Below are 14052 nucleotides of genomic sequence, written 5' to 3' on the forward strand. Positions count from 1 at the left end.
GGCAATAACCCTTTACATTTAAGAAGGTTCAAACTAAGATTTATTTTCTGTTGATGGACTTTTGTTTCGGAGGTGACAAAATAAGTTTTTAAAAATAGCACAGGCAGTATCTTTCACCTTCCAGGTATACACTGATCAGCCACAATATTAAAACCACTGGGGAAGTAAATAGCATTGATCATCTTGTGACAATACAATGTTCTGCTGGGAAACTTTTGAACCTGGCATTCATGTGGATGTTACGTAGACATGTACCACCCACCTAGACCAGACCAGGCACCCCCACCCCATAACAATGACACTCCTTGATGGCAGCAGCCATTCCCAGCAGGATGCAGCCTGACACAGACACACACACACAAACGATTTAGGAACAACTAAAAAACATGAAGAACAGCACAAGGTGTTGACCTGGCCTCCAAATTCACTAGATCCCAAACTGATCAAGTATCTGTGGGATGATCCACAGAGGCCCCTCCCCTCAACCCATAGGACCTAAAGGCCCCCACTAACAACATTCTGTTACCAGACACCACAGGACACCCTCAGAAGGCCCATGTCCATTCTCTGACGAGTCACCACTGTTTTGGAGGCACAAGGGAGACCTAGACAATATTAGGACGGTGGTTTTAATGTTATGCCTGATAGTGTAAAGGTTATAGTGACAAGGTTGCATCTAAGAAAACTTGTTAAAAGGGAAACTGCAACTCTCCTCATCTTCGACTTACATACCAATGCATATTTCATTGCTGCCAACTGGCATATGCCATTATATCAGAGTTAAGACACGCTCTAGATTTGTAATACTGTCAATCACCTGACTCCCTACTGAGCAAAGTACTACACTTTCATACAGAATATTTGCCAAGTGCCCTGTTGCACAAGTTGGCACACAATTTGTGTATGTCTGACTTTGTGTCTCACCCACACACATACAAACAGACTTTCTGCCCCAGAGAAGAACATTGTCTTTCTTGCATTCCCCTGAGCATTTGTGCAAAAAGCTACAAATAATCTTACCACTTCTCTCATACCCTTTACCATGTTCCATCTTGTTCGACACTATTTTTTTTTTTGTATTGTTGCACTTCCACTCCAACAAGTCCTTCCAGTCCTTCTACCTGTGTGACGTCTGATACTCCTTCTTTCCCGCTCCTTCTCAGCATGTTATTTAGTTCCCCTGTACTCTCAGTACTTGTGATTTACAGTGCCTTAATGTAGTCTTGTGCTCGCAGTCAGCAGATGAAATCGTCATTTGTCACATTAATGGCCATACATTCACACACACAAATGCACAACACTTTCCCAGTATGACTCCACTCAGAATACCCATCCTCCTACGGCGTCATTCCTTTTCTCCCCCTCCTCGCACCTCTATCTCAGACCTCTCGCCTCATCACTAATGCCGTTTCCCCACAATCACACTCCTTTCTCTTCGCTTAGTCCAGGCGTCATCAACTACATTTGCCCAAGGGCCAGAATTCTTCTCGGCAGACACTGCGAGGGCCAGATGCTTTCGTAAAATAAGATAAAATAAATACTGGATCCTAAGTAATACATTATTATTTGATATATTAATTTTCCTTCTAAATTTATGTTATTTTTGAGCCTTTGTCAGTGTTGTCGGACTCATATTACCTGTATTGCCACTAGGGGTCGATTGCAACGTTTTAGGCTTCATATTTGTGAGGCTGTCAGTCGGTCCATCATGTGCAACGTTGCATTTTTTTTGGCTTGCCCTCAAAAGTATGACACACTGAAGACATTGGCCATGTACTGTATGTACTCACCATGCTCGGATCAACATACACCTGTAAAGTTGCTATCTCAAAAACAAACTGTACAAAAATGCATGAGAGGACCAGACTGCTAAACCAGTCTCGGAAGACTGCTTGAGCATTAAGCCTGACAGCTGTCCAGCCCGATGTTGGAAAGATATTGTTGGAGGGGAAATGTAACTTCTTCTCTGTAACTTCTTCTCTGTAACTTCTGTAGTGATGTTTATTTGTTCACATGCTACTTAAATTGGATGTTAAGATTTCTAATAACTATCTGCTGATGTGCCACCTTTGCAGTTACAGTGCTCTTCTCTGTTACGTTGAGGGTTGTTAAAAATGAATAAATACAGGAACATATCCTTGAATCCAGTAATGTTCTGGGGGCCGGATATTCTGGAAAGCTCTGGCAGGCCGGATGTGGCCTGCAGGCCGCCAGTTGACGTTCACTGACTCAGTCCTTCCCATCACTACTTGTTTCATGATGGATTTGATGTTGCGGCGTCTTACTCGTGTGTTTACGATGTGCTCATGTCGAGCTGTCTCCTTATGATGCTCCGTCTCAAAGGTTCGTAGGATGTAACACGGCCTCAGACTGCAGTGCTTTGTGGTAAATTTTGCAGACGCCGAAGCAGACTATATAATTAGGCCGAATTATGAAACGCAGCAAAAGAACATTTAATTACTGTTTTGTGCAATATGTTCAGCTGTTTATGCTGAAATGATAAAAGCCCTGCTGTTTGAGAAATAGTGAGATGAATTTTAACGCCGCCGTAGTCTGTCTCGTGTCACATGCAAAATTAGACAGTCCCTGTAGTAGATGATTATGCAGCTCATAACAGAGATAGAGCTTAGAAATAAATGCAAATTCAATATTCTTCATTTAAACTGTTTTGCATTTTTGTTCCTATCACCTCCTCATATCGGATCGTATTTTTTTGGTGGGTTTGCATCTTGTATCCTTAGAGAGGATGCAAATATATTTTGCTTCATGGTTTCTTTACTCCAGATCCAAGGGTCAAGGTTAGCTCAAGACTAGAGGCTCAGATGGCATGAATGTGTGTTTTTCCCCTAGGAAATATGAGAGGATTTTAAATGATCGTCTTGTGAAAATTCCATGATGCAACACAATTTTAGTTTTAACCAGTGTGTTATATTAGATTAACTGTCATTCTCAGATGATGAACTATGATATATTTTACCTTACCTACCTACATTTCACATATTGTATTGAAGGTAGTAGAAGGAAATGATTATGCAGAAGCAATGCGTTAAATTTGTTGTACTGTACATTGACAAGATAAGATGGGACATTTAAAGAGACAGTAAGTAAGCAAATAAAATAATCTGTATACAGTATGTATGCACCATGTGCATATGCATGTTGTGTGTCGTTATTATTATATGCAAATGAATATATGTGCCACATCTACACTCAGTTGTGCAATTTTAAGGAATGTCAGAAAAGACAACTGTATGTGTATTGTGTACGTATGTGCCAGGGTCCAGATTGTACAGGATGCAGTTTACATTAAGTGTTTTAAGACAGTCAGACTGTTTTTGAACACAGTCCATGGAGGTTGGGAGATACTACAGAGTCTGATGGCTGTTCACAGTGACAGAAAAACTGTGTTTACTACTGTCTAGCCTTGATGTCATTTAGCCTAAATGGGTCATATTTTTTTTTAATTCCATTGTTCAGCTGTTCTGAATTCGAAGTGTAAATAATAGTGCTTGTAGTGGCAGATCACTGCAACCTCAAGTCCACCCCCTGCCATTACATTTTTAAAAGCTCTTAGACCGGACAGACAAACCTTTTTCTTGTCGGTTCCAGACCTAATTGTAATGTTAAAGATGACAGATATGACAGATATGTGGCATTTTGCCCGCCAGACATAGTAACATGCCCTAAGAGGATCAAAAATAGATTTTGCCTTAATTACACATGTAAATAAAAATGTTAAGACCCACCACAGACATTACAAGGATGCATCTGGAGCCTTAATCCTGGCGTGTTTACAGATTTTCACCACGAAAACCAGAGAGCGACTATATGGAGTGATATTTAGTAGAGACCCGTGCAAGGGATCTTTTTTTTTTTTTTTTCATCTAACCTTCCGCATCCAGTTAAAATATTCCTGATTTTTTATTTGTGACAGATTCCTCCCACTCAGCCGCCACTTGTGTTCTGTTTTCCTAAGACCCACACTGTCTCCTGCAGCTCTCTGATTCATCTGCTGTTTTCAAGTGGCTGTTACCTTTAGCGAGCACTTTCCCTTTAATCAGCTGTCTCGTTTTTGTCTGTGGACAAGGATTAAAGGAGGCCCCCCCACCGAATCTCTCATCTACACATTATAATACAACTTCAGTGCCAGCCCCCTCTTTTCTGTGATCTGTTCTCAACTGCAGAGGCTTAGACGTAATCCTAAGTAGGATACACAAAGAAGCATCTTGAATTTTTAAACCCAGTTGAGTTCACTTGTTTTGAATACGTGCAGTGTTCTTAAAACTTTAATAAAGGGTGTTTTTCTTAAAAAAAGAATTACCTATTGGAACAACTAGTCTAAGCATGTGTAATCTTGTTTTATAGCGTTTCTTCTCTCTCAGTTTTCTCCTGTCTGTTCTTTTCTCTGTCCAGCATGCGAGTTGATGAATCAGGGGATCCTCGCCCTGGTCACATCCACGGGCTGTGCAGCAGCAAGTGCTCTGCAGTCTCTGACAGACGCAATGCACATCCCCCACCTCTTCATTCAAAGAAACGGGGACGGCGCGCCCCGCACCGCCTGCCAGCTCAACCCCAGCCCGGACGGGGAGAGCTACACGCTGGCCGCCCGTCCACCTGTCCGAATCAGTGAGGTCCTTCTCACTCTCGTCTCAGAGCTGCACTGGCAGAAGTTCATCATCTTTTACGAGAGCGACTACGGTGAGTTAGAGCAAATGAGGGCAGCTGATTGCCAAATGTGCATCGTAAACATGACATTTGTCTGTAGGATGATCTCAGCACTTTCATTTAAATGTAAATGCTCCATAGCCGTCTCCGGTGTCGGGGGACATCAGGGGGCCACTGAAGTAAAGCTGTATTAACAAGTTCAATAAGTGGGGACTGAGATGAAAGAACATCATCGCTCCCGCTCAGAGGCACACATAGTAAACACACACATGCTGCACTTGCTGCTGACAAGTAAATCAATATTTCAACCAAAATTGTGAGTAAAAGCAAGATCCAGTCGCTGCTTTCTCCAAGAGTAGCATTCCTATGAAGAGACAAGCCAAGGTCTAATTGGCTCATTTGTGACACACTCATTCTGTGAAGGTGTGTCCCAACTGTATTTTTTATTTTTATTTTTTTTTCTTACATATTCTCCACTGTTCTGGATTTCTGTTTCATTATTCTCACCATGACGCCCCTGAGGACCAGACCTTCCTTGACTCACATTTGGTTAAAGGCTCTGTGGATCAAGGAGTGATTGGCAAGGCAACACAAGGGCAGACACATGAAGGGAGGAAATTGCTGCACTGCCATTCCTCAGATGAGACTGGCTAATCTTTTTACTACTTAGAAGGGTGCAATCTAGGAGTATAAATCCGTTTTATTTTTTCAGCACTGGAAACAGCTGACCTGTAGTTGATGTAGTATATAGCAAAGCGAGCCCTCAGGGAAATACAGCCACCCACATTGCATCCATGTAGATAGACTGTATATATGTGACGTGTTGTCTCGCATTAACAGAGATCTGCCCTTGGATTTGTCTTTGACATTGGCAACTTTGGTGGAAAGTGCACTATCAGCATTGCGCTGGATCGATGAATATCCCTCTATCGAAGAGCACCTGTCTGTCTGTTGTTCTGGCAACCTGTCTCACTGTCTATCGTTATTCTTTCTGAGTAGCTAGGTTCCTGTCACCGTGTGTCTGACCATCTGTTTTGCTATAGATTTTTCTGACTTGCTTGCTCTCTGTCTCTTTTCTATCCGAGAAGCTGCCTGTCTGTCAACTGTACTCTGCATCTCTCTGCCTGTGCTCAGTCAATGTGTGTCTGTTTTACTAATCATTTGTCTGTCTGTCTGTCTCACTAGTTTTCTGTCTGTGTGTCTGTTTTACTAATCATCTTTCTGTCTGTCTGTCTCACTAGTTTACTGTCTGTTTTGCTCTGATTGATGGATCTATCCAGATCTTGGGAATCTTTCAGGCATTTTCTCCCATGTGCAATACACGTCTATTCACTGAATCCCATCCTGTCCGGAACTCTAATAACATAGTGAAAAATAAACTAAATTGCAAGCGGCCTATAAGAGGGAACCTAATGTGCTTGGCAGAAGGCACAGCAGCTAAAGTGAAGATGCTTTCGAAAATGCCACAAATAGTTTTTGGGCTTATAAATTACAGCTCATTCTCAGCTTTTTAAGGTTCTTTGCCGGTTGCTCTAGATATCTTGGGGATATTTCTTTTCGTGGTTTGAGGATGTCTTACCTTCTAGCTCTTCACAAAACCAAGGACTGGAGAAGTGACTTTCCAATCATGCCATCTGTTGCAGGACTCCTTGTCCGCGCTTGTTCTCATAGTTCTTTCTGACTTTGTCTGATTGTTTGGGCAAATTATAATGTTGCAGAACTGTAGAGATCGATCCTATCTGATGGCGCAGCGCGATGGATAAGCAGTAATAGAAAAGTCTAGTCAAGTAAAATGTTTGCACAGCAATATAAGTCTAACACTTGAATGCTCTGTTTAACTAGATGCTGTTCAAGCAAAATAGTCTTTTTTAAATCTGCTACATTTGTTTCTGCAAAGTTGGGAAACACTGACATTTGTGCTTGTGTTACACCGTTTAACTGCACACTCATTTAATTAAGGAATGTAGCGGGTAATTAGGATGCTCATCACAGAACAGTCATAATACTCGTGGTTCCTGCCTCGGAGCAGTACTGCTGTGACCCGCGCAACTCTCTACAGATGAAGTACTCAGTACTGTCTGGTAATGTGTGTTGGCACCTAGTTAATGTTATATGTGGGTTTGTGTAGAGGAAACAGCGGCAGCAGTAATTTTACTCACATTACGCTGTATTATTAAGAAATGTATTCAAGGGTTACTTTGCCAAACTGCACTTGACTTGGATTTGCTTTCCTAAACTGTGGTGGATGTCAGTAAGATAAGATAGTCCTTTATTTATCCCAGTATAAAACCTGAGCCACAAAAGTGATACATTTTTGATAGTGCACTTCAAGAGCAAAGAGAAAGAGCATACTTCTCCATAACCCTTTTTCACTTTTAACCAAAGTAGCCCTCATTTCCCAAACCTTCATGCTTGTCACACGAGAACCTTTTCCAAACAAAACTGTTTAAAATTGGCCACGTTTCTACTGAAATAAGGAACGGATCCAAGAATGTGATTACAAATCAGACTCTGGGTGCCAGATTTCTGTATGACAGCGTTAAGAGTTGGTTTAATGGGCATATTTCAGTCAATACCAAAATAGTCCTGAGGTTCAGCAAGCAGTGCTGCACGCCCACTCTGGTGCTTTCACTTGGTCTTACTGACTGCTGTCATTTCAGTTTTGGTACGTTCTTCGTAGAACGGATACAAAGGGTTAACATTTAATTGATGGCCTCGAGATGATAACAAAGTCAAATTTAGAAACAGAGTTCAAGAGATTTAGAAAAAATTACATCTGTGCTGGGCCACTGTTGAAAGATTTTCTCTGGGTTCACCAAGAGATATACTCTGACAACTTATTCAATACATCAAAGCAGGTCTCATGTTTCTGCACTAGCCCCCGGTGGATCAAAGTCGGGTTTGAAATACTGCAGATCGTCTATATATAGTATACAAGTAGTTTAGTACAAGAAATACCGTAGATCTCTTGGCCTTTAGCTGGTTATCTGGGAGTGGTCTGCAAACTGTCCCCACAGTAGAAACTACTGCATGCTAGAAAATAAGCCTTTATATATTTATTTGGTTGCTGTAGTTTCAGCATCTTATTTGATTTAAAAGCTTGTGAAATACAAAGTTAGTTTAGTTTAACACTGAGAAGCAAGCGTGAAAAAACGTGCCACATTTAATTAGACAAAATTTGATCCATTGCACCTAATTTACTAGGTGGTGAAATTAAGTTGATTCAAATTCAGGCCTGAATTTTTCTTCAGCGCTCTTCATCGGCAGAAAACTTTGTTTGACCACAGTTTGATTTCTCAAGTCGCTTTAATTACTTCTCTAAATAATATAGAGCGTGTTAAAAACGAAGGTGTTTACCTGTGAACAGCTTGAGCTTTAGCAATTACCAGATGGTTATCGATGTGAGGACGGTGTCCAGCAGATATGGATTTTTAAAATCAATATCAAAATACAACAACTTATATTCTGCATTTATGACTCCGGAGCGAAATGCTTTCTGAATGCTCTTTGCTCCTGCAGCTCCCATCATTGCTGTGTCTTGATAGCTCAGACGGGATTTGCGCGTCACATTGCTTCGAACACATGCTGTCAGATCAGTCATAGCTCATCAGTGGAAATGAGGTTATGTAACTTAACTCGCAGCGCAGGAGCTCAGATCAGGTTCTCAGTGTGATCTTATCAAAGTCTGCCGTCTCTCTGTCTATGTTTAGCATGAAGAGGGAAGGATGTACAACAATGTAACAGTTTCTTTAATATTTGTTTCTGAGTCGACGGCTGGAGCGTTTCACATGTTGTGTGCCTATGTTCTAATTATGTTCTTTACTACATAGACATAAACATCATTTCACATTTAACTCTCCTCTTACCCTTATACATGCAGAATAGCTGTTACATGACTATGGAGAAATATGCAGGTCACCATAAAATCTCACTGGTTGACCTAAAATTGGAAAGAGACATGTTTAAGTGGTTTTCTATTATTTCTAAGTACATATTCTTGTTATCTATAACATTTGGATTGAAAAATGATTTCTGTTATCAAGAATAATAACATATATTATGTTCAGGGTCGTTGTCTGTGCCAGCAGCCCAAAGGCTTGCTGTATCTCCACCTGTTGACTTATACACTCCTGCCAAAGTGAGCTACCTAATGTAGACTTACAAGTGGGTCACATCCAAGTCTGTCCAACTGTCCCCATATACTCACCCCATTATTTTCCATATCCTTTCTCATTGATGGCATTATGAAGAGCTCAAAGGATGATTTGATGTCTTGGACATGGCTGACAGTATATCTGTTGCGACTTGGAACCATTTTGATGACATTAGCAGCACTAAGTCTAGCCTGTTGCTCAAGTATCGAGCTGGACCTTAACATCTTTCCATTTTTGGAAGGCAGTGTCTTTACTGGTGGTCGAGAGACAAGGAGGATCAACACTGAGGGCGTAATTCTCATCAGAGGAGGATGTCTCATCGTCAGGGTCCTCCTCAACAACATTCTCTGTCTCAGACACATTCTCAGACTCTTCCCAGAAACCATATTTTCCCACCAACCACAGCATGACAGGCTAGGTTCCCTCAAGCTTTTTGAAGATTATAAAATTGCATGTTACAGTGGCCTCAGTATCATCCAAAACAACCATAACCAATGTGCGCATAATGTTGATATTTCTTAAGTGTTTTATACAGCTAAAAGAGCCTGGGGTCAAAGAACACAGATGAGTACAACATGAGTACAGGACATTGAAAACATATCATTGTTTTAATTCTATGTTTACCCAGCTGTCCCCATTAAATTAGGAAGTCATTAAATATGTAATAGAAGTCAAAAAAGAAAAAAGATGTCAATCATATATTTAGAGACCTTAAACACTGAATGTGGTCAAAGTGACCCCAAACATAATTTGAGGGTTAATACATCAAGTGACAGATACGAGTCAGTGGAAACATTGAAAATGTCAGCGGCTTGAAGCATTAGTGCTGCTGTAAACACAATAAGGTGTAGTCAAAAACCTTGAGCTCCCATATAATTTGATAACATTTGGTGGGATGGGAATCATTATTTGTTCCAATAAAAAAAGAAAAAAAAAAAAAGATAAGAACATCTTGTTTGAGTTTGAGCACCATGGGGCTAAATTAAATATTTTTTTTCATTTCTTTTTTTTGAAGAGAGAAGCAAATACAACCCCCGCAGCAAATAGACATTAAAAATGTTCAAATGGGCATTAACCTTTCCATTTTTCGTTAAGTGACGCAAAAAAATAAACCAATGTTGTGTGTGGCATGTGTAGAAGATATCACAGCTTGCAAACGCTTTGAAGCCAGTCGAGAGTCTTTCTATTCGCCAGTTAAGAGTTTTGCTCGTTCCTTGCTGAACACATTAGAGATTTTTATTTTTTGGGGGGGGGCTGTTTTGCTTGCACAGCGTGTTTCAGCTTATGCCCACTGCGAGTCAACTGTTTAATTGTTTTCCCTGTTTCATTTGTTTACCAGTGGTGTGCAGATCTGCTGAGACACCATCCAAATCATCCCACCCGCCACCAACCCAAACAAGTCATATCCTCCAGTATAGACCCGTACCTGGTCACACATTATCATTGTTTCTCAGTGGGGTGTATGTATATAAGTGTGAGGATTTAATAAAAAAAAAAAACACTCTGAAGTAGGCTGATTTTAAAGAAAGAAAGAAAAAAATGTTTGGGCAAATTTTTTTTTGTCATTTGTCATTAGTTTCCATTTTTTTCTCTTAGTTTTCTGATAACAAGACAACAGAAAGTCTCCCATCTCTTCAAGCCAAAATAACAAAGGGCAGACTTGATGAAAACTCTTATTTTAGAGAATGTGATTAGCTGTTGTTTTCCCCGTAATGATTATTTTTTCACACATCCACGCTACGGCTCGACCAGCCCAATTAACCACAGTTTCCGCTGTAATAGCCGTGGCCCATGCTTCATTAAAAAATTGATTTTTATTTATTTTTTTTCTTTGTTTATTCTTTTCCGTTTTTAACATCTCTTTGCAGCCAGTAATTATTCACTCCTTCTGACTCTAAAATAATTTCCATAGTGTCAAGACATTTCTTTCCTCACACATAACCAGATATGCAAATCAGCTGTGACTATGGGAAGACACCCAGCTAACCTGGGAGCCTTAGAGCATTCAGTGTATCGCATACTATAATTGTATATTTGTATCTCATGTTAAAATTAAGTCAGATTGAAAACATTTAATTTAAAAGTAAATTAGAAATAAAATTGCTATACCAAGGCCAGATATATAAATATATATAAGTTAAAGGAGGCATGCACTTTGTGTGATGGATCCTGAATGTTGTGTGATAAGGCTTGAATGCTGTGGCACCGCTTTGCCGATAGCACTCAAGGAAGAAAAAGTACCAACTCACATTTCTACAACTGTCCATGGCCTGTATCTATATTACACTTACCTTGAAATTGCTGTTATAATCTCTCATATTTCTTATTGCGTTCCTTCGCAATGGCGAGATTGACACCAGTAGGATTGTGCAGGGTGAGATTTGTTTTTTTAATACAGCTTAAACAACTGGCTTCCCTTGACCCGGGGGCAACGTATATCTCAGTGTAATGAAGTGTGTCAAGGGAGCCAATTCATTCCAGCCTCCACCAATGCATCAGTTGCATAAAAAGCACATTATGTAAACAACCTCTGAAGCTTCACCTCTTCTGGTTGCATTTGTCATTGTGCATTTTCAACACCTGATTTGATTCTCTGCTGTGAGAGAGCAATGATTTCTTTCTCGAGCAACAGAAATAACCTTATTCTTATGCTACTATAGCTCCATAAGACGCAGGCTGACATTGTGATACGACTGCAAAACATCCTTATGTGGGTTTGTCTTTTGTGCCGTCAAGCAAAGAGGAGAGAACAAAATTGTATTATAATCTTATAACAACCCATTACTAAGCAAAAAGAAAAAACCTTTCAGCTTTTTATTTTTGTTCTTTCATCCTTCCCCTGTTCCTCCTTTGTTGTGATCTTCTTTCTCATCAGTGCCATTTTTTTTTTTGTCCGATCAGGCATAACATTATGACCAACATTGTGCTTCCAAAGCAGTTGTGACTCATCAGAGAGTGGACATGGGTCTTCTGAGGGTGTCCTGTGGTGTCAGGCAACAGAATGTTGTTAGTGGGGACCTTTGGGTCCTATGGGTTGAGGAGAGGGGCCTCTGGGGATCAGGCTCGCTCCAGTGCATCCCACAGATACTTGATCAGTTTGGGATCTAGCTGAATTTGGAGGCCAGATCAACACCTTGTGCTGTCTTCCATGTTTTTTTTAGTTGTTCCTAAACCGTTTTTGTGTGTGTGCATGTGTCAGGCTGCATCCTGCTGTTGTCAGGAAGGCCGAGCGGTCTAAGGCCCTGCGTTCAGGTCGCAGTCTCCCATGGAGGCGTGCGTTCGAATCCCACTTCTGACAAAAGCATTTCAACATTGTGTAGTCTCCTCCCAGGCCAGTGTTACAGAGCACTGTATGCCAAAACCACCCGTGACAAGGACAGTTTCTTCCCCCGGGCTGTCACTCTGATGAACTCTGAGCAGTCACAGAGTGTGAGACCATCCACGTGAACATTAAACAATAACTCACTGTACAGAACCCTGGTTTGGTGTATATATCTGCTCTTATCCTATATTTTATGTGTACAGATTTATTTTATTTTTATTTTATTTTATTTTTATTTCACTTATTTAAGTTGTTCTGTACTAGAGAGAAAAGTTGCTGGAGTCAAATTCCTTGTATGTGTACATACTTGGCCATTAAAGCTGATTCTGATTCTGATTCTGATGGCTGCTGCCATCAAGGAGTGTCATTGCTATGGGGTGGGGGTGTCTGGTCTGGTCTAGGTGGGTGGTGCATGTCTAAGTAACATCCACATGAATGCCAAGTCCAAAAGTTTCCCAGCACAACACTGTATTGTCACAAGATGATCAATGTTATTTACTTCTCCTGTCAGTGGTTTTGATGTTGTGTTTGATCGGTGTATATCGGTGTATAAAGCCAATACTCGTTCACTTCCTTCTCACAGTGCTACTTTTTCTGATATGCGCTATGGTCTCTGACAGTACAGAAGAGTGGTTTAATGCCTCAACTTTTTATTTGAGAAGGCCAAAATACACCCAGTGTATATCAAGGCCATGAAAGGTCAACTATCCCACTGAAAAGCAAACTTCTTGACCACAAACTCTTGAGTCAATGTCAAGGACCATGCAGCCTTTTGTGCATTGTGGGCATTCTTCTCAAACTGACCAGAGAGTGCAGATATCAAATGAAACTTTCCATCTCAACAACTTTTGTTTCTTGGCTGCATACAAATGACTTTGACTAAATTCAGAGCTCTGGGTCCCCGCTGTGAATCAGTTGTACTTTTTGTATTCCATTTTTTTGTTTGACCAGACACAACCCAGGTTCACGCTCTCTTCTCTGCTTGTTGTGTAAATCAGACGTGTCTTTAAATAGACACTGTTCAGCAGACAGGCTGCAAACTGAATAAGTCAGTCATGCCATGCTTTGATTTATAACACAACATGCCTGACTAGCTGGCAAACACATGCTCCATGAGCCGCTGATGAGACCTCAATACAACATAACTTTACACTGCTCAGTTAGATATTGGAAAGCCATCATTTTTAAATGTGACAGCTACTGTGACTCAACCACTTTGCATTCAACTCTGAAAAAGCAGTCAAAAGCACTGCCAGCATATTTGACGAGCCAGACATGAGCACCACCACCGGGTTGATAGTTATGGTTGAATATTGGTTGAATTGCCATGGGGTTTGGTTCGCTCTTAGCGCACTGCAGATGGATTTTATTAAATATGCTGCATTTACCGACACTTTACATTTCTTATAGTGCCACCAGTTGGTCAAAGTTTTTGTTTATTTTTAATGCCATAGCTCAACAACTATTGGTGGAGTTTTGCAAAAAAATAAATTAGCTATTAGACCTGTCCAGGGTGTATCCTGCCTCTCGCCCGATGACAGCTGAGATAGGCTCTAGCCGGCCCGCGACCCTTCACAGGACAAGCGGTTACAGAAGATGAATTAATGAAATTAGCTATTAATGGTTCCTAGAGGAAGATCCCTGATGAGTTTGGTGATCTCCTGACTGTAAGACCACCTTAAAATGTACACTGTGGCTTTGAGTAAGCTGTCTCAACAACTACTGAGTGGGTTGTAGTGTCATTTAGTCCAGACATTTATATTTAATTTGAAGATTTGGTTTATGACTAAATACCTGCAACCTAATAACACTTGAAAGAATATGAACCTTTATTTTAATTTGTAGATGCACTGATATAGGAGCATCATCTTTGACTGAGCAATGATATAAATAGAGGTTTCAAGTTGATTT

The 14052-nt window shown here is 40.6% G+C and overlaps 1 protein-coding gene across 1 annotated transcript in view; it reads left to right on the forward strand.

Annotated features, from left to right (window-relative positions):
- Positions 1 to 14052, forward strand: part of grid1a (glutamate receptor, ionotropic, delta 1a) — a gene marked incomplete at its 5' end in the record, with an annotated part of 233822 nt that overhangs the window by 128030 nt on the left and 91740 nt on the right. The window contains one exon of the mRNA XM_084562152.1: positions 4414 to 4698. Coding sequence (XP_084418278.1) covers positions 4414 to 4698 — 285 coding nt within the window. The remainder of the gene's footprint in view (positions 1 to 4413; positions 4699 to 14052) is intronic.

Source organism: Chelon labrosus, assembly GCF_963514085.1.
Source record: "Chelon labrosus genome assembly, chromosome: 15".
Classification (NCBI taxonomy): Eukaryota; Metazoa; Chordata; class Actinopteri; order Mugiliformes; family Mugilidae; genus Chelon; species Chelon labrosus.